At 37.4% G+C, this 27,880-nt stretch overlaps 1 protein-coding gene across 2 annotated transcripts in view; it reads left to right on the forward strand.

The window, feature by feature from the left end:
• osbpl10b (oxysterol binding protein-like 10b) overlaps positions 1-25,616 on the forward strand; it is a 56,098-nt gene extending 30,482 nt beyond the window's left edge. For both annotated transcript variants that reach the window (XM_055210862.2, XM_055210863.2), the window contains 6 exons: positions 10,850-10,996; positions 13,153-13,642; positions 17,836-18,022; positions 20,899-21,081; positions 23,167-23,320; positions 24,650-25,616. In XM_055210862.2, coding sequence (XP_055066837.1) covers positions 10,850-10,996; positions 13,153-13,642; positions 17,836-18,022; positions 20,899-21,081; positions 23,167-23,320; positions 24,650-24,694 — 1,206 coding nt within the window. In that variant the 3' untranslated portion in view covers positions 24,695-25,616. The remainder of the gene's footprint in view (positions 1-10,849; positions 10,997-13,152; positions 13,643-17,835; positions 18,023-20,898; positions 21,082-23,166; positions 23,321-24,649) is intronic.
• The last annotated feature ends 2,264 nt before the right edge of the window (positions 25,617-27,880 follow it).

A 27,880-nucleotide genomic window follows, 5' to 3' on the forward strand; every position in this document is an offset into this window, starting at 1 on the left:
AATCTCTGCGACAGTTCTCTGACGCATGGTGTTTACTCATTCACTCATTTTTTGTTCAGCTCTTTACCATATAGTGGACCTATGTCATTTTCTATATAAGAAGTGGTGAAGGAGTGACATTGTGTTCACAAAAAAACACCCCTGCCATGTAGCCATCATTAAATCCATCTTTATCATTATAAAGCTATCAGCTTTGTAACGCCCTGCTTGTTACTTTTAAACAAGGGATGCGTAAACCGAGATGATCTTCCAAGAGTAAAACTGTCACTGAGATCTGATAGTGCCCAAAAATCCGAACGATCTCTGTCTCATTTAAAAGTCTCCCGTAGAGACATGTCTTTGAAAACTTTCTTAAAAACGAAACGAGTCTTCGCTATTGTGAGCACGCCTGCCGGGCTTCTACAGCGAAGGAGGGTAAGAGGAGGGCTAATTGGACGTGTTCTAGTTTTAGCGTCTGTGGCGGGTGACTGAGGATACCCAAAATCCCTCTGGAGCTTGAATGAGTCAGTCTGCCCCCCTTGGAAAGCTTCTCTCCCCCAGTCTCCGTTTCATCCGCCTGCATGTCTCTGGAGAGAGGCCATGGATGCTGTTTCCACACAGTGTATCTGTTTGTTTGTTTGTTTGTGTGCTATAAATGCGTGTTAATTTGTGTGTGCGTGCGTGCCTAAAGGGAGCTAATTCATTTTGCATTGCGTGTGTCATTACGTCGACTCCCCGTGAGGATGAACAGAGGCTTTCCCAGAATGCATCAGACAGAATCTATGCTGTTTACTCTGCGGTATAATATATCTAATTAATTTAACATTAACATATTATTAAATCTATAAGTGCAGTTCACACTTTGATGACAGCAATATAGCAAAGGCATAAAGCATCGACTGCAGCATACACGGGGCATCAGTGTCGACTGCATGAACCTGTGCCAGCACAGATAGTGAGATGTGCCGATGTATCATGAGCCGGTTTCTCTGATGAGTTCATATGAGCCCCATCCATCACTTCCATCATAAACGCAGTGTCTGCAACTTGGCTACAAGCACTAAGATTGATCCATTTTTCTGGAAGTGCAGTCTATGTTTTCTTATATTTTCTTTTTCCCGGACATATTTTTATTACGGTGTTACATAATAAGGTTACAGTGAACTGAAGCAATAACAAACAATACAAGAGTGCAAATCCAAATTATGTCAATCTCTGCAAAAAGGAGAATTAGAACATGGTGAGGGGTTGAATACATTTGCTTTTGCACACGATAAGGCTCAAGAAAAGTATGCATGGTGCTTCTGACATTTGTCAAGATCCATATCGCTTGACTTTCTGAAGGGGATGGGGCGGAGCGGAGGTACATGCGATGATTAAAAACATGTGGACAGTCCAACCACCCAATGTTCAAACCAAATCTACATCATTGCATGCCATGCATTTACAAAGTGACTCACCGTGCATTCAGTCTCTTTCATCTTTATGTGAAATCGAACCCACCACCATTGTGTTGCTTACCCAGTGCTTTACCAATTAAACCACATGAACACAAGATATAATGACTCAATATAAAAATGAAATGTGTAAACATGCAATACTCTGCAGAGTCTTAGGCACATTTGTTGTTTTACAAGTGAAGTGATACGAGCAATAAACCTTTCTGGTGCTGTTATACATTATCAGATTCAGCACTTCTGAAGAGCCACGTGTCCAATTGCATTAGTGGACCAGAGGGAACTGTTGCATAAGCTTTATTACATATACTTTAACCTTCACCTGTCACGTGTCACAGTTAGTTAAATTTCGTTTTTTTTATATCCTCACCTTGTAAAAATGTGCAAGTTGCCATATTATTCATGAGCTTCAGATGTCGTTATCCAGGACAGGACCGTATGGGTCAGGGGCGTAGCTAGAATCGTCTGGTCGGTGGTTAAGCACAGTTTAAAATCCACGGAAATGTTTTAGCGAGAGCTAACAACTGATCAGTTCATCGATTTGTTCAGCACTCCTCTCCTTTAAGTGCTCAAACTGTAAAACATTATGTAAACCAGCTGCGCTGTGTGACTAGTTAGTAAACATGTGTTCGACTTCATGCTGCGCAAACCGTTGACATCAAAGTACCGCGAGAGCGATCAGAGTTCGATTCGTTCTCGCGGTACTTTGATGTCATACGGCGACCAGTCTGTCTTTGTGCTTGAGGGGAAACTTCTCTCATATCACAGCTGGCCAAGCGCCAAAGCAGTGTTTGTAGTCTCTTTCTGAATGTGATATTAAAACATTCGCAAATGTGTTTAAATGCATGACAGATTCGGACTGTGATTGTGTGATTGTTATCTTTTTCTGTGCAAGGCTGACTGTAGCGTCTGTGTGAATGACGTCGTGATGGGCAGCAGAGGGCGCTGGAAAGCAGTGAAAATGCTCATGGAGGGTTATTCAGTCACGACTAGTGGTCACGACTTTATAAAGCTGGCAGTAGTAGGAGTTTGTGTGAATGTACAAAAAGGAAATAGCTGGATATAAATGATAAGACTATCAATAGACCCATTTCAGATAGGTAGAGTGATAGAGAGAGATTTCTGTCTTGTTCCTAATGTATCTTAATTTATATAACTTCTTTATTACGTTATTAAAATAAGTATTATATCTGTTCTGTTTTTTTCCCTTCATTTTTATCTTACTATTTAACTTTAGTTCCCTATGAAATAATTTTATTTTCTTATATAAAGGCATTCAAAGCGCAGTCTCTCGAAGTCTCTTATGACATCATTCTTTTTTTTTATTATTTCTTTATTTTTTATAATGAATTCAATTTACATAAGACCAAGGTAGACAGTCAAAATAACACAACAATACAATGAACAGTTAACATACATAAAGCCAGGGGGAGGTAAATGAGAAATTACACAAAAATATTAAAAGATTCACATTCTTATGACATCTTTCTGCATTTAAGTTTCCCACTCGATATGTCTCGACCTAACTTCCTCTTTCAGTGGGACATTACATCAATATCAAACAAAGATGTGCATTTCAAGGGGGCTATTCGTTTTGCACTACCTGCATCTTACTTTTCTTTGTAAACACAGAGATGGGGAATGGACAACTTATATTTTTTTTTTGTTGTTGTGGGCTAATGCAGTACTATCTTTTGGCAATACTGTCTCGTATGACAGCTGCTGAAGTTCACAGTTGAGCTGTGAAATTGGACCCATCAAGCAAACAGACCCCAGAGGTTTGACAGAGGTGTAGATGCTTGTTGAGTTTCTGTGTGTGTTACTTTGTCCCTGGAGTGAAGTGTTTGTGTGCTTGGAAGGAAAACATCTGTCCCTGTTACTTTTGGGTGCTAAATGTAATTTCACAATCAAAACAGGGATGCTTTGAATATTAATGTTTGAAAATGGAAAGGACACTTTATAGTTGTCAGCTAAACACTGTGTTTGGTGACACCTGAGGCAGATTTATTGTTGTGTAGAGGAGCACTATCACATATCTTGTTTTTGTTCAGTTCATGTGCTCCTAAATAGTAATTTTTAAAATTCATTTGAACTGTTATGTTCTTGAGGTAAACATTCAGGGAAATTATCACGTTATAGTTCATTAAAGGTTTTGACTCATCCCATCCGTAGTGCATAAAAGCGTTCCCATTAAACTCCTCCCTGAAGACCGGCTAACATGGATTAATTATTCATGAAGGTGATGCTTTTTAAAATACACTGCATTGCTGTGTGACGTCAGGTCACCTGACCAGGGACGTGCACAGACATTTTGAGGGGCAGGGGCTCAAGTGAAATAAAGGGCACCTTTCATAATTATGTATATTTTTTTTAAACAAAAAGTATATATATTAACACAATTCTGACTTCCTTTTAAAAAAATATTTAAAAAGTTAATTAATTTTATCTTCCTCAAACTCACGCAATTGTTTAATTTTCAAAAGATGTCTACAAAATAATCAGTTCACACAGACACCATGGTCTCCTTAGTAGTCTAGGTTTATAGAGCAGCAAAGTAAGCCATTACACAATGTGCATGTTTTGAAAACATTAAATTACACATTAATTACAAATTTGTTAAAATGCTAATAACAGAGTTGTGACTGCTGAGTTAGTGCTACATGCCAATAAATGCTATATCATATGCTAGCGTTTAGCTGATTAGTTGTTACTCAAAACATATTTTTGTCTGATAAGGGCTCAAAATACAGTATAAGGTCTGTTTACTAATGTGAGCTTCTGGCATGAGCCTCAGAGCAGAGCAATCAGAGCAGAGCTCAACATTATTATTCATGACCCTTTCAAATAGGGCAAAAATAGACCATTTAATTAAAATGACAAATTCTAGGGTTGTAAATAGACATGTAAAAACGTTTCTGTATAATTTTTGCACTTAATAAAGCAACATACCTTCTATGTAATTGTCAAAGAACAATTTAACATATTATGGCAACACCTCCTATGGCACCTTTAATCTTAGGTTTCATATTTATTAGGGTTACACATGTCAAAAACAACAAATATAGATTAGGCCTATTTTATTTGTATTTTATATTTTACTTTTTTGTGATGTCAGTGAAAATTCTGACTGGGCAAGTAAAATACTGAACCATCAGATTTCTTCCCAATCTACTCCAGCACTCCAGTATAACACATTATACTTATTTAACAGACATTGCAAAAAACGCAAACAAAAAAGCTTACTACTGCAGTTAGCAATTATTTTATTGTTTGTGCTTTTATTATTTTATGAGCAGTCTGTTTAAACTACATACACTATACTGTTACAAGTTTGTAACCCTTCAGCTTAATATGGGATTGCCATGGAAAACAATGTCCCTGAATCGTTTTGTGTAATAACGTGTCCCATATTTTGTGCATAAAACTGTTAATATAAGAATGCTTTCTTCCTCACACACTTACCGGTAGCTGCCTGCAATCATGCACATCGCGTCTCGTTCAGGCTGAGATTTGGCGCTTGAAGCGCGAATGATGCAGCACGAGTGTAGTCAAGCCAATCATAAAGCGTTAGAGAGTTAGAGAGGCGGGACTAAGGAAAGGTAAAGCCAATCATATTAGCGATGTGAATTTTGGAGGCGGGACTCATTTGTTAACCGTTTGTGTGCAAAAAATAGCGCTATTTTTCTTTATATAAGAGTTTAAATCAGATTTAAATGATTCCTGAATAAATTCATGTTAAATTAAATAAGCAACAAGAAAAAACACAAGAAACAGACAGACATCAGTTGTTATATGAATAAAGATCATATTATTATTATTTTTTAAAACACCCCAGAAAAAAAGGGCACTTTCTCTCTAGGAATAAAAAGGGCAGGTGCTCAAGCCCCCTTTGATGTCTATGTGTGCACGTGCCTGCACCTGACCAAGAACCATCAGCTGACTTGAAGAAGTTACTATTTCAAGTATCTTATTCCTGTAGCATTTCTCAGGATTATCTGTCAGGAGTGTACATGTATGTGCATGTTACACTCAAGAGAGTGAACTCAAAGCATGTCCCACTTTGATTTTTTTCTAGTGCAGGTAATTGCATTCTGTATAAAAGCATCTGTGAGGTATAGCCTGGAGCCTGAGCTGCAATTGAAGTTTATTTCTGAAGCACTGTTCAACACATAAAGCACATGATGTTGTTTTAGAGCAAAGAGTGGTCTGAGATTGTGGAGTCTATAGTAGGCTCATCACTCGTGGTTTTCGCCATTACTGCCTGCAAAATAGCTATATTACAGTATCTAAATACTAATAACCTGGTTTGGTTGCCAAAATATGCAGCACTATTATGCGCAAGAGCAGATGCCACACAATAAGGACATTTAGTAATGGAGTATACTGCTGTTTAAAACATGTATTGCATAATGCACAATGTTTAGCATATAACTTTTCAAAAATAATATGCAGTATGAAGTAAGCAGTACACTTGTATTATAGGAACAATGCCGTACGTACATTGGATTTAAGAGATTTCTATGCTGTAGTCACATGTGGATCATATGATTACATGTGGATTAAATACATCATCAGAATCACGTGTGATTCATTTTCTTAATGTGATTTTTTGCTTGAATGCATTTATATGTGTTTAAATAAATTCTATCCATACAGCAGTTTTGTCACCAATAAATGTTTTTATATTTGACTGAAATTCTTAAAAATAAATAAAAGCCTAGTCGAACACACCATAAACTCTTTTTATTGAAATACAATCCATTTCATTTTACCATTCAAAATACAATAATGTCATATTTTGCCCAAAAGGTGTGTTTGCATCTATTTCACAAGCTGCTCTTGGTTCCAATGCAGGTTAGTGTCAGTATGTTGCTTGGTATAAGAGACTGAGTTGCCAGTGAGTAATAGAGATGTGTGAAGGAGGATCTCTATTTTTGGCTCAAATATTGCATGTTTGACTAGGAATGAAAGCTTGGAAAAGCTGAATGGCTTTACATAACCTTCAGTGTGCAGCATTGAGTAATATAACAATAAAGTGCAGTTCACACAGTAATTCAAATATTATGGTAAAATTATCTTACCACAGATAATAATTTTGACCAAATTTGCAAAATAAGCTTCCATTGATTTGGCATTACTTGTTACCATTCAGAAATGATAGAACCGAATTTCCGAATTCGCTCACTTCATTGACATCCTATTCCCTATACAGCAATTTGCTAAATAGTCCACTGTGAATTTGAACGCTGATGTAGTTACCATGTTCCAACAGAGAGCTCTGCAGCTGTCACAGTAATATTTATGTAAAATAGATAAAAACAAATATATTACTTACAGTATATATTAGTGATGCACCGATATATCAGCCGCCAATATTTATCGGCCGATTTTTGATGAATTTGAAACCATCGGCATATCGGCAATAGCACGAGAGGCCGATACCGATTGTTTATTAATTAACCTCATAAAGGCAATGAGTTGCATGTTGTTCAATTAAAATTATTTAATGTTCTGGTGTCCACTATACTTAAGCACTGACAGAATACCTTTGTTTAGCTGGCTCAAATGTCTTGGACAATAAAAGAAACAAACTGCACTTTAGTGGGGGAAAAGAAGTCCAACTTTTTTTGAAGTAGCAATATTTATATGGTCAGTTGAATGTTAATTAGATCCAATCCATGTTCAGTAAAAATAATTTGATGCAAAAATAAACTAGCAAATAGACCAACTGTATACAAGTGTTTAATATCGGCTTCGGCCAGAAGTTCTCTGTTTAAATCGGTATCGGCCCAAAAAAAATCCTATCGGTGCAAATATGCTAAAACTATTTAAATTGTGTTCACACTGCATTTGCCTTCATGCATTTGGCAGATACTTTTATCCAAAGTATAATAATTATGTATAAATAAATATGCACGCATGTAGATATTTAAGAAGTATTTTGTGTATATCACTGCTGTGCAAAGGAGGTTTAGCACTTTGGCAACCAGGCAACTGTTAAGGATACAGTGTATAGATTAATATTACACAGTAATAAAAGCTCAGTGTAACGGTTGATAAGCTTTAGCTGTGGTTTGAACTAAGGTAATTTACTGGTTATTTATTTTGCTTGTTATCAGAAGTAATCTAGAGGGTCTCTATTGTTGTTGGTTCTATGCGGAAATCTACCGGAAATTAAGTCTGGTCCACAAAAGCTGCTTGTTTATGTTGTTACCGCCGAAACGTCTATGCTATTTTATTGGTCACACACTGTTGCTTTCATCACCATAAGGGTGAGCAAAATCAGTGTAAATGTAAATGCGGTGGGAGGAGCTTTGACAAATTGAGGATCTTATATTTAATCTTCTCAATGGTCGTGATCTGCTCATCTCTCCTTCTGTCAGTCTTTGCATCTTTTATGGATTCCCCTCAACAAACCTTATGAAGTCCACTTGGAATTTTGCATGCAGTCTGTGGCAAGTCCAGACAGCAGCAGTGTGACTGAGAGAGAGAGAGAGAGAGAGAGAGAGAGAGAGAGAGAGGCTGGCAGAGTAGGAGGGGGCAGGTTTTCCTCGGTTCAGGGACAGCTGGGCAGCGAGATAAGTATGTCAGAGTTTTAGTGCGAAATCGTGAAGTAGACTTTTGTGGATACCACCATAGTTAAGCTTGGAGATGAACACTCAGAAGACAATTTCTGTACCAACCCCGAAATGAATGTAAGTTTGAGATCTTTCTTCCTTATAAGGGACGCATGTTAACCCCTGATCTTGGGGTAGGATGTTCCGAGAGGAGGGGTGACTTTTTGGAATGCTGGTGGGAGAGAGGAAAGTTAGAAACTTAATTTATTGTTGGAATGTTTTTCTTGGCTCATGCTGGAAATGTTTTTGTGGAAGTGTTTATGAAGCATTTTCAACAGCTTCCACTTGGGACTGTATTCACAGGGAAATTTTATTTCCCAGATTTTGCTCTTTCGTAAGTTTTGGATAGAGTATGTATAAGCCATGTTAGTATAAACTGAGCCGAAGGAGACAACCTATGGTTTTATTTATTTGTTTAGGTATGTTCCTGTAGCTTATTTGGTACATGATGCTAGATCATAGGTTAATTTTCAAGGCAACACACATAAAAAAATACTCCTTTAATGCACTATAAGTCACTTTGGATAAAAGTATCTGCCAGATGCATGAATGCAAATGCAGTGTGAATCTTAAATTTCCTGCTCTCCACAAAGTGTAACATGCAGTGTCAAGTAAAGAAGAAACACTTCAAGTGCAGGTCAGGTAGTCTTCTGCCTTTCCATTTTACTGCGTCCTTAAAGGGCACATATTATGCAAAATCCACTTTTACAAGGTGTTTGGACATAAATGTGTGTTGGCCATGTGAACAACCCTACAATAACAAATCCTCAATTTAAACCAAAGCAATCTCATTACACAAGCTGTTTTGATTCTCTTGTTAATGTGATGTCACACAAACAAAGCCCCTCCCATGACCAGTGATTTACTGGTTAATTTTACCTAAAAGGTTTTCTAAATGTGTTTGTTAGCACGTTTTAGTGCTAATGTGGCTAAAGATACCATTGTCCCAGACTGTATTCACAGGAATCTGATTTATTTTAACTCAAAGCGCTCACTGTCTATTGGTACAGGAGTGAGGGCGGCTCATTTTCATGTAAAGGTACACCAAAATTTTGACATGATATAACAAATTATCTGTGGGGTATCTGTGGGACACTTTCTATGCACACCTGAGACATATATTACATTTTGTAAAACTGGCCACAACATGTACCCTTTTAAAATCTGTGTGCTTAATTGGCTTTGATTTGCATAACCGTCTTCCATCCGATTCTTTGCTAATTACGTTAGTCACCCATCAACGGAGCAACAAAAACAAAATAATGCAAATAAGCATCCACTGGGGCTCTAAATATTTTTTCATGTGACTTTGAATTGATCCTTTGCATATCACATGAGGCCTGAACCTTTCACTGTGCGTACATCAGACTGAATTACATGACAGTGTGGAACATTGTGTTTCATATTGATTATGCATTCGTGGGCATTTTTATTGATTTTTGCCCACTCCATGTATGACCTTGAATGTGACCTCATTCGCATGTGTTTATTTAAACCGTGATGCCTGTGGTGTCGTGGAGCGAGGGAGAAATGCACTGGTCTTGTTTAATGAAATATTCAGATGGATCGCTGAAGCTCGAAATGGGGACGTCCCGTTCGGCTCGCTGAGCTGCTATACCTTTTCCGGGAACATATTAGTCCCTTTTCATCACTGAGAGGGAATAAGCAAGAAGGGAAGAATATGATTAGTGGTTCACAAGAGAATCTAATGAAATAGTAATAGGTGCCTGGTCTTAAGCTTTACCTTGGGGATTACCGCAAGGCTACAAAACCTGGCTGTTTTACTTAACTGTCCAATTATATTGTTACCTATTTATGTCCCATCTGTTCCCCCTGTGTTACATTTGTGTGCACTGTAAAAGAAATAGAGCGATCCAGTGAGGGAAGGTCACGTGATCTTCACTCGTCTGTCAACAGAAGTGGAAGGGAGGCTTTTATTCACTTCTTCTGATGCTTTGGGGCAGGCACTTCTGGATCACTTCTTTACATTATGCATAAGGAACAATGTAACATTTTTGCATGAGTGATTGCAGGAGTCAACTACATTGCCACTCAAAACTGGACGCAGTTGCTATGTAGCCAATAAGCATCAGCCATTTTTATATACAGGAGTGTTGATAATAATATTATATAAACAAATACAATATTTTATATAATAATATCAATTTACTTGTATGTATTTGGCAGCGCTTTTATCCACAGTGGCTTAATATAGCCATATATTCTGGAATGGCGTTAATTAATAAATAAATAAATAATACACAGATTTAAGTGATATGTATATGTATAGGCAGTTGGTTGTTATCGCAGAAATAAAAATTCTGGCACGTGAGGTGCCGTAAAAATACCGTAAAATAACGGGCACAATAAATGACAGAAATTTTATGTGATACAAAAATATTTTTTTTTCCTGTAATTTTACATTACATTGCATTATCCTACTTATTACATGGTTATTAATTTACCTCGTAAGTAAAGTAAGAAACATGACACATTGATTTAAAATATTTTATTAGCCATTTTTTTACAAATGCAGATATTTTGCGAGATAAGACAAGACATTCAAATGTCACGAACACACCATTTGGTTTAATAATTTGTAATTATATGTCATATATGTTATAAAAAGACATTTATATTACATTTTTGTGTAATATTAAACTGTACCTGTCAAAATAATTTGCAACCGGGTTATCATGTGTTTTTAGTGATTGTTATCTGGGAACAACAAATCTGGCCAATCAGAATCAAGCATTTCAATGAGCCGTGTATTAATAAAACAATCTTTGTGTGCAGAACTCCAGTCCAGACTCAGTGGACTCCAGCGAGGAGGTCACAGACTCAGAAGACAATGAAGAGGAAGACCTTGGAGTATTGGATGACCAGAGGAGCATCATACTACATCTGTTATCTCAGCTTAAACTCGGCATGGACCTCACACGGGTATTCACACATATTACCTATCCCACTGACAGCAAGCATCTGTTTCTCTTTTCAACAGTAATGTGTTGGTCAAGGAATAAACAACATTTTCACAACAGAAATATCCGCAGTAGAGCTCCAAAAACAAGAACAACATTTTTCTCAGTCTTTGCATTTAGACATTTTCATTATCATACACTCACTGTTTCGCATACCAATACACACAGATGGCAAACACTACATTGTATGTGTTTGGGTTATTTAGCTATAGTTCGGATACATAATTATTATCAGATGACATTTAACAAAACCTTCCTTTCAGGACCTTCAGGGAAATGTTCATTTCGTAAAAATGTATTTGTTATTATTTAAAGTATTTACAATTACATTTTTGCATTTGGCAGACACTTTTATCTAAAGTGACTTACAGTGCATTGAAGTAGGCCCTATACATTTTTTTAATCAGTATTTGTGTTCCCTGGGTTCAAACCCATAATCTTTTGTGTAGCTAACACAATGCTCTACCACTGACCTATATGCACATTAATATAGTGCATTACTAAAGTAAATAATACTGTAATATTAAATACTTAATACTAATAGTACCAATAATAATACTTCTAGTAAATACTTATTATTAACCCTTATGGGCTGTTGAGGCCATTTTTATTTAAGTCTTAATTTGGCCACAACTTTCTCTGTGTTTCAGCAATTTAAATGATTTTGATGACAAATCTTATATTGATACCTATTTTGAGAATTTTTTTTGAAATTTTTCAAAAACTAAACAATATGCCGTGGGGAAATTTACTACCCTTTCAGGTTTTTCGTGGCAAAAAACGCCACTAAATCAAACGAAACTCTTCTGAATCTCTCTCACCAGTGCAGTAGCAACTGGTGCATGAGGGAGGTGCTCCTTAATACTAATCCTACACACACACACGCACAAATATGCTGTTATACTCCATATAACTCAATGTACAAGCCAGAAATTAAGCTATGTTTTTACTAATCGTTGACATACCCAAGACTGTGAAAAAGGTGAAAAAAATCCAGTCGAGTCCACAATAACTTTTTATATTGAAAATCTGTCATTTTGTGTTTTTTCCCCAAATCAGTGACATCCTGGTGTGTATATATCTCCCAAGGGTTTTTCCCTCCTTGGACTTTTTTTATTTCCTCGGCTAAAAAGCCCGGGTTTTTTCTCCTAGGGGGTTTTTTACCCCGGGGAGGCATCCTTCTTGGGCTTACTTTAGCTTCCTCTTTTAGACGTTACATTAGTAATACGCTCGCTTATAATGTCGAGTCATAGCCGCAGCAAAATTGACTGCTTATGCTATCGTGTATTATGTTGTGCTATCTGTCATTTTTCTGTGCTTTTCACTGCTTCTATTAATGTAAAGCTGCTTTGAAACAATTAACTATTGTGAAAAGCGCTATATAAATAAAATTCAATTGAATTGAATTGAACATCACTTATGAACTTGGCACTTAAAGAATTAAAATCATAGAATTTTTCTTAACATTTGGTAGTTTTGAGTACTGAGGTTGATTAACAGATTTATGCAAAAAAAGCGTGGATCTCATACTTCTTTCTATGCAACACCTAAGTAAAGTCTTGCATGCTAATACATCGTCCTGTCTGGCCCAGAGGTTGAGATTTTAAAATGATTGTAATAAGAGACATGTTATTAACACTATTATAGCTCTGTGAAATTATACTTTATGTTAACAGGATACATTATCTGATTACGTGTTCCTGTTCATTTTCTAGGTTATGATTTTAATTGACCAGTTCAAGCGTGACATGATATTAGAAGTGTGATATTATTGTTCTAATATGATAAATGGATTGTCGTACTGAGATGTTACAGTCTGTTATAATATGTGTGTATATCTGTGAGGGTCTCAGGGAATAAACAGAGCATTGATCTACAGAGCCTGTATCGCAAAGAGAAGATAATAGCTATATCATTAAACCGTCTCAAGGCATTACATGATGATGTTAAACTAATGGAAATTTATTAATGAAGGGATGCACGCAGGTGATTTAATGTAGTACTACATTTACAAGTCATTTATCATACGGTATAAGAAATCCAGCAATACAAAATTTGAATGCAGTACACTTGTGATTGGATTACCAGTTGTTTAGACCTCTATTATTCTTTTTCCAGGTGGTTTTGCCAACATTTATTTTAGAGAAGCGCTCGCTTTTGGAGATGTACGCCAACTTCATGGCCCATCCGGACATGTTCTTGGCCATCACATCCGGAACCACGGCCGAGGAGCGCATCATCCGATTTGTGGAATACTACCTGACCGCCTTTCACGAAGGTCGCAAGGGTGCTGTGGCCAAGAAGCCTTACAATCCCATTCTGGGGGAGAACTTCCACTGCATATGGGACGTACCGCGAGACAAAGTGCGACCCCTCAGGACTACAGGCTCAAGCCCGGCCCCTGCGGTCGCCCCCTCTGTCCAAACTTCCTCCACAGAGGGTGTTGGATCTTACCGGCTACATTTTGTGGCCGAGCAGGTGTCCCACCACCCTCCCGTCTCTGGGTTCTACTGTGAGTGTAAGGAACGCCGGATATGTGTTAACACCCATGTCTGGACTAAAAGCAAGTTTATGGGGATGTCTATTGGAGTGTCAATGGTGGGAGAAGGTGAGTTTGATGTTGTGTCTCCACATTTTTAACATCAATGTACTTTTCCAAATTTGTGTTATGTTACGAAATTTAACAATGTGATACGTAGCATGACAAAAAACTGTCACAAAACTCAGATTAAAGTGATAGTTTACCCAAAAAAATTAAATTCTGTCATAATTTCAGGACTATTATATCCCACAGGAAATAATATTTCTATCACATTTAATGACAGTAAAATTTTGGCTTTAGCCGATTGAAGGAAAAAATGTTGCCCATTCATAATCTTTTTAATCTGTATCTTGTAGACTATTTGCGTGTTTGCAAACAGAGATGACATTTTTTTGTGGGCGGAGCCTAACTGGTGGCAGAAAGTGACAGCTCTGCACTACCGGTGTGAAGTGTTTTAGCGTTAAACTGTGATTTTTATGGATTCAGTGTTCTGTCAAAGTCTGTTTCCCCTGTTTCCCTTTAGTGTAATGTTTCTTATAGCGTTTTCATCACGTTACGTTTATTTTTTAGATAGACTAAAAGTTTAAATGGCTTCATAAAGTTGTTTTGTTTATGCAATCACTTGTTGGTTATGATGACTTAGTTTTCTTCATAACTGTTTTCGTTGCTCATTTAGCTGAAACTGTTTTTCCCCAGACCATTCAGTTGTCCGTATAAAGAACACTGTTTCCAGATCAGCTGATTGTGGTTAGATGGGCCTGTGTTCCCCTCAGGGCCTGTGATACTTACTGGTGCTTTTATTTTAACTCTATTTGTCTCTCTCAAACAAAACAAATCTTTTTTTGTTTCTTTACATTTCTTTACATTTATGTTGTAATTTCCTTAATTCTGCTCTGTTAATTGGATGATCATGCAGGGTGGTGCTAGTCAATTGTATTGTATGGTCAGCTGGGACTTTTTAATTGCTTATAAATTGGCTTGCAGTAATCCTCTCGAGTAATGCGCTCGGTATTAATAAGAACAGGAGAACGTTTAGAGTAATTTAAGGGATTATGGGTCAAAATGTTAATTCCTTCTAGTCTAATATAAACTGAAATAATTTTTTTCAAAACAAATAATTACTTTTACATGAGATTTGAATCATTCATAATAACACCAGAAACATCTATTAAGCGAGTATATCAGTTTTTCCTTGTTGCAGGTGAAAAAAGTGCACTAAAATACACTTTTTTTTTTAAAATGTACTATTTTCACACACTAGTTTTGTACTTAAAATACAAATTAATTGTATTTGGTACTTAGTAGCAAGTGTACTCAACTTTGACACATCATTTATTTCAATACACTAAAAATTTATTTAAAGTCCCCTATTATAACCGGAACTCATTGTGACGGAATATCACACTAGGAATATAGCGGGTGTTGCTTGTTTGATTGGATATAGAGAAGTAGGCGTTTCATTCAGAAATGGAATTCGAAGTAGACGGACAGTTGGAGGGGGCGGAGTTAACTGATGCTCCCGCCTAAGCCATTTAGCCGACCTCGTCAGAAAATGATCAAGAGGGCAGAAGTACATTTTCAGATTGTTTATGAGTGCACATGTTTTTTTTACATGGATAAATTGTTTATAATAAGCACTGCAATAGTAGATTTAAAAATAAGAATTGTCAGTTTTGATTTCATGGGGACTTTATTACTAATTACTAATATTTAGTATAGCAGTGGTTTCTTAAACTTTTCCCCCCTTTGTGTACGGTGCATTCCTTCGCGGCCCCCCAAAGAAAATTTATCACAAAAAAAACAGTTCTAAAACTTCACATTTTAATTAAACAAAACATTAAATTATACAAAGTAGTGGTGGTGCCTTATTTTTTTAGGTTTAATTTCACAGAATTCATGATAAATTAATGTATTTTATAAAAATGTCATAAAACTGGGGCCCCCCGGCACCATCTCGTGGCCCCCCTGGGGGCCCCGGACCCCAGTTTGAGAAACACTGTAGTATAGTTTTTCAACTGCACTGAATTAGAACTGCACTTTTATTCGTATATTTGTAGTTTATAACGGCAACACTTTCATTTTGCTCAAAAAATAGAAATGTACTACAAATGTACTGGATGTTGTTTTACCTCCTAAGACCTGGTGTGTCCACTCACATGGACATCACATTTTTTTGTTGTTTGCATTATAATATTTAATTCTGTGTAACTGGAACTTGTTGTACACAAATGTGGACAATTACACTGCTTCATGTTCAAAGAAAAATATTTGGTTATTATATTTATGGGTCCTTCCTAACTCCAAATAGCTGGAAGAAATCTGAAAAAAAGACAAACCAAAGCTCGGGTCTAAGGAGGTTAAGAATATTTTCAGTACATTCAAGTATTAGGTACTTTATTTTTACCTGGAGTAGTCTCGAGGGCCGTGTGGATGTAAAAGTAATGTTTGAAAATGAAAATGCACTTATGTTAAGTAAAGATAACTTTATTTTAGCATCCATCTTGCTCAGAGATCTTCACTGGCTATAAAACACCAGCTATGAATCCAGGTTGGACTTTTGAAACTAAAACAAACACGAGGTAAAGAGAGTGGATTTGAACATTGAGGGTTGAAGTGTCAAGTGTACACATGTTCATTAATCATGTATTAAAAACTTGTCATTGCTTTCCCCAATCCCCACGAAAACTAAGTTAAGGGCCCTGGTTGAGGTCATTTGCTTCTCTTCCAGAGTAAGGGGGCGTGCACACCAAAGCTTTTACGCTGGCGTATGTTTTGAATGGGCTTTATGCCCAGCTGCACTGCTTCCTGGGCTTCGGCCAGCTCCTTGTTTCCAGTCTGCCATTATTTTACAAACTGATAAATCGATGTGTGCCTGACCTCATTAGTCACAAACAAACTGATTAATCCAGGTGTGCTTGACTTCAGTAGTCACAACAACAATAATCAGACACACGTGGATTACTCCGTTTGTCCAATAATGGCAGACAGGGGGCAGGAGGCTGGCTGGAGTTCGGGAGGTGGTGCAGCTGGGCATCAAGCCTATTGTTTTCAATGTTGTTTTTTCAAAAATATTTGGGTAAAAAGCTCAGCTCGTCAATGTCAATTCTCACACGGCTGTCCAATCACAGTAGAGGAGGGGTGGCATAAACATCACAACAACCAACCGGCGCATAGTAAAACAACTGATAAACAAAGCAGAAGTATCATTGCAACCAAAGCGCTCAGCTGAAGAAAACTGGCAGTCGGCTGAAAAACAGGCATTTTAAAGCATTGGTGCACGCCTCCTAAGAGTAAAGTAAGGAAAATGCAAAAACTAAGACCGATTTTTGCAGTTTCTCTCCTGCAAATGTTAAAGTGAGTGTTTAAAATGATCATCAATTGCATAAAGTTAAACTTTTCTCAACTTTGTCTCACAACTGGACACGCCCCATCTGGTCGCCAACGGTCCCTGTCGCCATGCTTCCATTGAAATGAATGAGATCGCGTTGCTCTGCTGCTGCTATTCGCTGCTAGCCTCAATGCAACTTTAGTGAATGTCCCCGCCACCGAATTAACTGTGTCTGCTCTGTTTCCTCATGTGTCCATGTGGTGCAGATTCAATTAATTCATCTCTCCTCTAGAAAAATGCTGACCTCTGCATTCTCACCACACACTGCTCAAACGGCTTTTGGCCCATTGACCCTTATGGGGCAGAGGGCCAAGGCTGGGCAAAGATACCCCTCAACCAATTTCTTAACTCTCTTCTCTGACAACCAGATGTGCTGTTGTCATGCCGGCTGAATGCTCACTGAGATTTAGTCATTAGACAGCTGTCCATTATGTAACTTGGAAAAATGGGCCAGGTCCACTGAGAGAGCTGAACATACTCATCTATGTGCTGGTTAGTTGCCATCTGAGTTATACAACTCTATACAGTTAACAATACAATACTGGCATATGGGCATTGCTTTAAGATATTCGACTAGTCTGGACTTGATTGAGAATTTGTACTACAATCTCTTTGCTCTGTTAACTTTCTACTATTTTTGTCATTTCCAAAACATCCAGCAAAACACTTCTTGTTGAATTTCCTATTAAGGGCAAGCATTCAAGAGCGTTTGCAGCACAGGGAGCAATGTGCATCAAACCTGTTATCAATATTCTGTTTGGCTTTTATTGATTGGTTGTATAAGCTCAGCAGGTAAAGCATACTGTATCATTGATTCTTGGTGAGTCTGTTTTGCCGAGCTCTGATCTGTGTGTGTATTTATGTGTGTTAGGGGTGTTACATCTCTTGGATCACGATGAGGAGTACGTGTTCACCCTGCCCTCCGCATACGCCCGCTCCATCCTCACAGTGCCCTGGGTGGAATTGGGTGGAAAAGTTTCCATCGCCTGCGCTAAAAGCGGATACTCTGCCACTGTCACATTCCACACTAAACCCTTCTATGGAGGGAAAGTTCACAGGTGAGAGAAGAGATGCTCGTCTCAGATTTACAACGTCTTAAATCAGGAAAAGTGTGAAGCATTCAGATGCTATTGTTTGGATACTAATGTTTACAATCTTAAAAATAAAGCTGTTCTTCACAACGTTGTCATAGAAGAACCAGATTTCTGACCATGGTCCACAAAACCAGTAATAAGGGTGAATAAATAAGCTTTTCTTTGTTGTGTGGTTTTGTAAGTAAAAATTTAAATATTGAGAAAATCGCCTTTTAAAGTGTCCAAGAAGTCTCTAGCAACTGCATCCACTTCCAAAAAGAAAGTTTTTATATATTTACGGTAGGAAATTCAGAAAATATTTTTATGGAACATGATCTTTACTTAATATCCTAATGCAGGGGTCTCCAACCTTTCTGTGAGCAAGAGCTACTCCAATGGATAGAATCTGGAGAGCTTTTTATATATTCAGAACTTTTTTGTTTTACTTGTTGATATGTTTTATCAGTGTTTAAAATGTTAACATACATTAAAGAAGCCAAGCTAATATAAAAAATGTGTAATGAATATTAAAATTTAGGCAATTAATATAATATGCTTTGGCGGGCAACTCACAGACTCTATGCGGGCAACATGTTGGAGATCTCTGTCTTAATTATTTTTGGTATAAAAGAAAATCGATAATTTTGACCCATACAATGGCTGCGTGTGAAAACTAAGGCAGTGACTTGTTGCCTCGCTGCCTCATGAGGCAATGACTTCGGAGGCATGAAACTAGGGCTGTCACAATGAGTAAATAATCATCTCATCTTGATTGCTCGACCTCATCGTGATGATTTCTGATCACCGCAATGATTGCACATCTCTTTAAAAAACACAAGGGGAGCTGCAGCGCCTGTATAAACGAGACTGTATCAGATGGCGCTCCTTAACTGACATTTACATACTGTACATTGCAAAGCCATTTAATACAGTGGAAAAAAATGCATTTATAGAAATGCTGCAAAACTTTGATTAGTAGTATGAACTGCCAGGTAAAACATACATTTCCAAAACAGCAATTCCGGATTTAGGGAAGTGAAGGATGCTATTCTTAAAGGGATAGTTCAGTCATCATTTACTCATCTTCATGTTGTTTTAAACCTGAATGAATTTCTTTTTTCTGATGAATACAAAAGAAGAGAAACGATGGTAAGCACACAGCAGATAGTGTCCATTGACTTTCATAGTAGGAATAAAAATGATGGAATTTAATGGGTACCGTCAACTGTGTGGTTTCCATCATTTATCAAAATATTTTCTTTATCATTTATCACAATATTTCCAAAATATTTTTTACCTACTATGGAAGTCAATTGACACTATCTGCTGTGTGTTTACCATCATTTCTCTTCTTTTGTATTCATCAGTAAAAAGAAATGCATACAGGTTTAGAACAAAATGAGGATAAGTAAATGATGATAGAAGTTTCATTTTTGGGTGAACTGTCCCTTTAAGGATCTGTAAGGAATTGACTTTATTAGGATTGGCTACTATTTATTTAAGGCCTGTTCATTTATAGTCAGTTTATTTTGATTGCATTTTTATTTTCAGTTATTTTTCTGCCATTTTATTGTGTTTATTTCTTATGAAGAATTTTCAGTTTTTGAAAGATATATACATTAAATAATTACTTTTAAATATGTGTTATGTATATTAATATTTACTGGCAGGTAAACCTTGCAAAAGATTTATTTCAAATAATAATAAAAAAAATTGATGAGAATTAAATGTCAAAGCAATAAATCAGACTATTAATCCTTATAATCGTCACAATTTATTAGCCAATTAACTGTCCGCCAAATTTCATAATCGTGACAGCCCTACATAAAACGCTTTCAGACACACTTCATAGGCAGTGTGTTTTGAAATATTAACAGAGAGCACCTTTATGACAACTAATCACATATTTGAAAACTACAATACTAATTTCTCGCTAGAAAGGCAAGTAAAAGGTGTAAAAAGTGAAAATATACATTTATTTACACTAAATTTGAGCTCCAGTCGCTTCCTTGACAGCCATTTTATTTTTTCGAACTCGACCCTGTTCAACCAATTACATTCTCATTGTACACGCATAGAATTGTGGGACAGAACAATGGAGGTATCTCAGGAGTCAGGAAGTAAACCTTAACATTGGATTCAGACATGCCTATGTATTTTTGGCTTTTGCTACAAATACAACCATGCTACTTTAGATTGGATTTGTGGTCATATTTGGTTCTCCAAAGAACCATTTAGTCAAAAGTTCTTAAAACAATATTTCTTTCTAACATTTTTATAGTATAAAGCAGTGGTTCCCAACCTTTTTCACTTTCTGAGGTGCCCACGCTACTAAAATGGCCAAAACAATAAAAACATCTTGTTTTTTTCTTGGTTTAGCTTATTTTAATGTTTGATTTGTCCAACTTTTTATAATTTTAAGTCATCTTGAGGCCCCCTTGAAAATCTGCTGAGGTCCCCCTGTGGGCCTTGACCCCCTGGTTGGGAAAAACCGGTCTAAAGAACTTTTTTTAGTGAACACTGTATAACATAACCATTAGTAAAACAGAAAGGTTTTTTCATGGAACCATACTGCCCAAGAATTGATCTTATTTTTGTCTATGGTAAAACTGGATCGTTCACTTGGTGTAATAACTAGGACAAAATATTTTTAAACAAAAATAAAGCTTAGTGCCCCATAGTGTCTGTCACAGCAACATTCGCAACCTGCATTCTGTCATTTTGGGTCTCTTTGACCCAGAAACACATTTTTCCTGTCCTGCACAAAATTAAAAGTGCTTTTTTTGGGTCAAAATGAGAAACAGTTCGTATTTGTCTGACTACAGTGATGCATAGTCTTCTTTTCTCTTGACTTCCAACAGGGTTACAGCCGAGGTAAAGCACAACCCCACCGGCACCATCGTATGCAAGGCGCAGGGGGAGTGGAATGGAACTTTAGAGTTCACCTATAGCAGCGGAGACACCAAAGTGATTGACACATCCAAACTGCCAGTCATTAGGAAAAAGATACGCCCACTTGAGAAACAGGGCCAGTATGAGTCAAGGTGAGATGATGTGTGAATTTCAGCTTTGGTAGTGATGTATGAGTGCCTTGCATTTTAGCAGAACATTTGGCTCTCTTATGAAACACTCATGACCCTCACTGGCTGAGCCCTGAGCGAGCTGGAGGCTTCACTTAATAATCTCTAATGCTGCTTATTGGCTTATTGTAGAAAGAGATCCATGGTTCGGCAACCAGACAGGACACAGCAGTTTAATGCTATCAGCCTGGCTTTTCCCAAGCTGTGTAATGCAATCAAAAAGACACACGGGCAGAGAGCTGCTTCAGATACTGTAGCGCACACATACGATAGTGCAGATAGCTTGATCCCCGAGAGATCCGAGATTGAATTTGAAAGAGCTTCTGCTGATTCACAACCTTGAGTTGCTCTTCATATCTCAATCGATACGACCAGACACTCCGCAACTGTTCTTGGGTCACACGCCCTTATTTTTAGAAATTGTATTATTCCTGCTTTTTAACCTTATGTACCAGGCCTTTATAAAACATCAGATGACTTTTCTGGCATAGTCTGGTCAAAAAAGTTTTCAAAACTCTCAACTTTTCTGAATAGACAAAATACAAACTTTGGCCAATTCTGTGATTAGTTTTTCAAGATAAAAACCTTTGGCCGTTAAAAGTCTGTTTTTTACACATATGCAAGTGTACGCACACATCTGAACTTGCTAAGTATGAACGAATTAGAACGTACTACGTCCACCATGTTGATACATCATGTGACATAGATCACAAGAAGTAAGTCGTTGTTCTTAACAAGAAGTAAGTCGTTGACAGGAGTGACGTTGGCTGCGTCCGAAATCATGCACACTTTCATACTATGTAGCAGACGAAAAGCAGTAGCCAGGTGAGTGGTATGTCCGAATTCATAGTATTCCAAAAACAGTAGGTGAAAAGTACTCGGATGACCATCTACTTCCGGCAAGATCCCGAAGAGAATGGCCCTGTCCCAAATGGCACACTCCGGACTTAGGACTTCCTCAGAGTCCACACTTTGATGACATCATGTAGTGCAGACTTTAGGCACCCTTGACGCAAGTCCACGAGGGCGCACCCGAGTCATATTTTGGGACATACTCTAGCGTCACCCTGGAAATAGGAAGAGAAGTTGCCCACCCATCAGTGTGAACTCCTCCCTTTCATCGTCTGATTGGTCTTTCGCAAGGACTTCTGGGTTGGTAAAGTGTGCGAAGCTCGCCGTGAAGACTGCATCAAGGACGCCAAGGGGGCGCTGATGAGCACACTTCGGAGCATAAAAATGACAGATGGGACACCCTATGGACTCATTGACTAAGCGAGCATGCGCAATTTAAGGCCACGAGACCGAAAGTCCATAGACACTTTATCTCTTGAGCCCCCGGGAGAGAAATTATTTAACGAAGATGAAGGTGCGTTGTTTTATTCAAAAATGTGTTATTCCGGCTATATTTAAATGCAAATACATTATATTAAACAGCTGTTCTTAACTTTTTGTTATGACAACGTATGTCACCTGATGTATCAACATAGCGGATGTAGTATGTCCAAATTCATTGATACTATCCATATTCATACTATATAGTACCTACTGTTTAAACAGTCGATGAGTAGGTACTTCATCTAGTTCAGTACCTACTGTCACAGTATGCAATTTCAGACAACTTCTTCAGTGGATAACTCCTCTTACCGGGGCTCACAGGATAGTAATGGGTCCATCGAATAAACAAAATATAGTTCATTTGACTCATACACGTGCACTGACGTTCGACGCATGCGCAATCGACAATTTGCAATACTCTCGTGACCTACATACTACATACTCCTGTACGTGCATGCCCGATGGTACATGTATCCAGCGGTGCACGTACAGTACTCACACACTCTTTGAAAATAGCATCATGCGCAATGCATGCAGAGTCTCACATATGCGTTAAATATAGACCATACTTTGGTCTTTCATAAATAGTGCAAAGTCAATCAGCCAATCAGATTAGATTAGTTTGCAAAACACTGAGCAGTTACAGCCATGCAATGTGTGTTCAATCACATTGCATTTTCTTTCTTAACCCCACCCTCTGACAATGATTGGCAGGCGGCTCTGGCAGCATGTCACTGTAGCACTGAAGGCGGGAGACATGGATACTGCCACTGAACACAAACACCAGCTGGAGGAGAAACAGAGGAGGGAAGGCAAGCAGAGAACGGCCAGCAATGTTCCCTGGAAACCAAAGTACTTCATCAAAGAGGTGAGAGGTCCTTATCCCATAGGAACACTCTGGAAAATGTTGTGCTGTGTCAACTCATGGTTGGGTAAAATATGGACAAACCCAACTGGGTGATTCTCACGAAATCCAGAGTTAAAAGGTGTCCAGCACATAAGATCTGAACTTACTATAACCATTATTTTTAGAGGATTTAAAAATATTTCCTATAGAATTATTTACTTTTTTTTTAGATTATCATTATTAAAATTATCATTACCGCACCATGATATTACATTAAATATATGCATTTACAAACTCCTGTTTCGGTAATGAGAACTAAAAAGTTGTCTATGTACTATGACAAACAAAATTCAACTTTTATCTGGAGAGAAAAAATAAGAACTGCTTACCTGGTAGCCATCTTGAGTGTCACAGTCAATTATGTCCCTTCCAACAATTTTTTTTGTTGTTGAAAATGTTAGTTTATTAAGGGCTTAAACAATGATTGAAAATTGTTGCGGAGGATGAGAAAATTGGTCTTGAACACATTTATATTCCTTATTATTGTCACATTTACCAATGATCACCAAATACCACATGTTTCTTTACTGTAAATGTTTATAGTATAACATGCACTGAAGCTTTTTATTTTTTAGATTTTTTAATTATAAATATTTCCGTGTCAAAGAACCAAAATCCAGTCATGGACACGTTGCGGTAATGAAAATTTTCCCCTGAAATGTGGGAAAAAACTAAATTGGTTTGTATGATGTCATTTGAAATCATGTGCAAAATAGAACATGAAGAGATGTTTGTAACTGTATGCTTCTTATTTTGATACTCTTTGCATTCACCTTTTTTATCAAAATGTTTCTTGACACATCATAAGTCTAATTTTGCGAGAAATTAACACACAAAATCCAGCTCAACTGGTAGAGCATTGGGTAAGCAACCCAAAATGTAGCAGGTTCGATTTCCAAAACACACCCCAAGCATGGGGTAAAATCATCCAGCACAGCATTTGGGTTTGTCTATTTTACTCGGACCTTAAGTTGAACCGACACAAATTGTTGATACTAATTGCTCTGATCCAAGTGAAAGCATTGTTGTAGATTTGATGTCGCATGTCTGGGAACTCCTACAATATGTGTCATTTTATTATACATGTGCAAAACAATATACAGTATTTGCAAAGCATCAACATGTTTCATCCTCAAATCCAGCATAATTTTAAAATGACCCTTATTAAAAAATATTCTTAATGTTAACTGATAAATAAATATTAATATTCAAAGACATACCTTAATCATACAATACATTCTTATTCTTGGGCATGTCTAACATTTGTTTTTGTCTTTAAATGACCTGCAGGGGGAGGGATGGGTGTACCACAAACCTTTATGGAAGACGAAGTGATAAGCTAAACTGGATACACATGACGTCGGTCCCTCACAGACCTTCGTATAAAAGTGCCCATGTGAGACGGGCTGACCTACCTATGGGACTTGAGGAGCTGGGAAGGGATCCATTACGTTACGGAATGTGGACAGGTGCCAAAAACAATACATGGACTTGAGGGTGGTTAAAATACCTCAAGAGCCACTTTGGATGATGGACATTGGATGTGGAGGCCCAAACTGACATTGTGCAATATCTTTATATTTGTATATTACTTCTAGTATACTGGTAATCAATTACTAAGTGATTATTCACACGGGAGAAAGACATAGTGTCTGTATCAGCAAATTAGAAATGAGTTTTATGGTATTAGGACACAGAGGCAGATACCTGCAGATAGCAATGTTGTGTAAAAGAGATCAATGAGCACAGATTTGAGGTGTTATAAAGTTACATCACTTCTCATGTTCTTATGATTTGAATAGTTGTTGAGATCTTTACCTTCTGTGATTTCTGAAGGCCTTGTATGATCAGTTCACCAGGCCAAAAAAGAAAACAGAAATGCATTTGCAGCGTGTGGACATCTGTCTGGACGTGCACCTGTACTCATCTTGGGTTTGGATGAGATTACCAACCTGGTTATTTTCCACAAGGGTTTTCTTCATTGAATATGGATTGTCACTGATCTACAGACACATTTCAGTCGCTTATTTAAACTTCTATTAAATGCGAGTTCATTTAAGCAGATGAGAAATGTGACCTTTTGACAGAACTGGGATTTTTTTATTCTTTACCCATTACACTTATTTTAGCTGTATCATTCTGTATATCAACATGAATTATTAACCCTTGCTTTTACTCCAGGATCATTGTACACCCCAGCAAAACCTGTAACACTATATTTGTGTAAGATTAAATGCTATTCTTATGCCTGGTGCTACTTCGATCATCATTCCTTGTGACCGCAGGGCGACTGCTTGTACACCCCTCACATAAGTTATATAAAAGCTGCTTTTTAATTAAAGGGATAGTTCTCTCAAAATAATATGAAATTAAATTTTGTCATCATTTAGTCACCCACATGTTGTTCGAAACCCGTTTAAATTTCTTCTTTTTAACACAAAAGATATTTTGGTTTATATTGACTTCCACAGTAGGAAAAACAAATACGATATGAGTCAATGGGTACCGTCGACTGTGTGTTTACAATCATTTATCAAAATTTCTTATTTTTTTGTTCAACCGAATAAAGAAACTCATACAGGTTTAGGGTGATTTTGATAAGTTATGATAAGCACACAGCTGACAGTACCTATTGACTTCCATAGTATTTGTTTTTCCTACTATGGAAGTCAATGGGTACCATCAACATCATTTATCAAAATATCTTCTTTTGTTTCCAGCAGGAAGAGAACAACAGATTTATGCTGCCAATTTCGTAGAGATGTTGGCATTCTTAAATAAACCTCTCTCACATTTAAAACTAAATGGAGTTGGGTTAAAAATACCACATATCTCTATGGCACCGTGCTACCTATAATTCAACGTACAATATTCACAGTTTTGTAAGACTTAACTTTTAGGAGCTGTATAACTTTTAACAACGTCCAGTTAAAGGGACACTCCACTTTTTTTTTGAAAATATGCTCATTTTTCAGCTTCCCTAGAGTTGAACATTTGAGTTTTGCCGTTTTGGAGTCCATTCAGTCGATCTCCGGTCTGGCGCTACCACTTTTAGAGTAAGTTAGCATAATCCATTGAATCTGATTAGACCATTAGCATCGCTCTCAAAAATAACCAAAGAGTTTTGATATTTTTCCTATGTAAAACTTGTGTCTTCTGTAGTTAAATTGTGTACTAAATTTAAACGGGCGGCAGTGGCTCATGTAGGTTGATGGCGCCTAGCATGGCTGACATCGCCGTCGGTGAATGAGTGAGTGAATGGGTGAATGTTAGGCAAATTGTAAAGCGCTTTGGATGGCCATTGGTCTATGAAAGCACTACATAAATGCAGTTCATTTACCATTTTACCAAGACTGACAGAAAATTACAAGTTGCAATTTTCTAGGCAAATATGGCTAGGAACTACACTCTCATTCTGGCGTAATAATCAAGGACTTTGCTGCCGTACAATGGATATTACACAGCGCCTGAAAATAGTCCCCTTGGTAACTTTCAATAGCTGGGGACTATTTTCGGTCACTGCGTAATATCATTCCGCCTGCTGCAGCCATGTTACAGCAGAAAAGTCCTTGATTATTACGCCATAATGAGAGTATAGTTCCTAGACATATCTGCCTAGAAAATCTCAACTTTTAATTTTCTGTCTGTCTGTTATAGTACATGATGTAACTACAGAAGAGTCAAGTTTTAAATAGAAAAAATATCAAAATTCTTTGGTCGTTTTTGAGCGTGTTGCTAAGATTTAATGGATTATGCTAAGCTGTGCTGGGGGTGGTGGCGCCACACCCGGGGATCGGCTGAATTGATTTTTACCGTTTTGGAATCCAATGTTTAACTCTAGGGGAGCTGGAAAATGAGCCTTATTAGGAAAAAGTGGAGTGTCGCTTTAAATGAGTTGGTCCATTGTTGAAATTCTGTAATAGGAATTAAGTGTCATATATAATTGGAGCTTCCCTGCATGTGTGCCTGTGAGGAGTCCGATTCTGTAGATGTGTAAAACTACAGGTGCTCTTTAAAAAGTGAAATGAACTGGCTGTGTAGTTGTACTGTCTGTATGTGACCACAGATGGCGTCCCCACAGTATGTACTTAGATACTAAATAAAAATCTCGCTGCAAAAGACAAACGTTCACGTCTTTCTCTTAAAGGGGACATATCATGAAAATCTGACTTTTTCCATGTTTAAGTGGTATAATTGGGTCTCCAGTACCTAGAACATGTGAAAAAGATCAACCCAGTAACTTAGTTTTGGTAAAAAATTCTCTGCAAGCATGTGAAGAAAATAGGTCATTGAAATTTGGCTCCCCTTGTGATAATACCACCCCTTAATCTGCACTATCCAACCACAGCACTGCCATTCAGTGCAGAGATCAGCTCATTTGCATGTTAAAATAAATTATCTATGGGGTATTTTGAGCTACATACGTACTCTGGGGACACCAAAGTTTTATTTGACATCTTAAAAAGAGTCTTAAGAAATATCCCCTTTAAAAACGTATATCTGAAAATAAGCAATTACAGC

Source organism: Misgurnus anguillicaudatus, chromosome 10 (genome assembly GCF_027580225.2).
Source record: "Misgurnus anguillicaudatus chromosome 10, ASM2758022v2, whole genome shotgun sequence".
Lineage (NCBI taxonomy): Eukaryota > Metazoa > Chordata > Actinopteri > Cypriniformes > Cobitidae > Misgurnus > Misgurnus anguillicaudatus.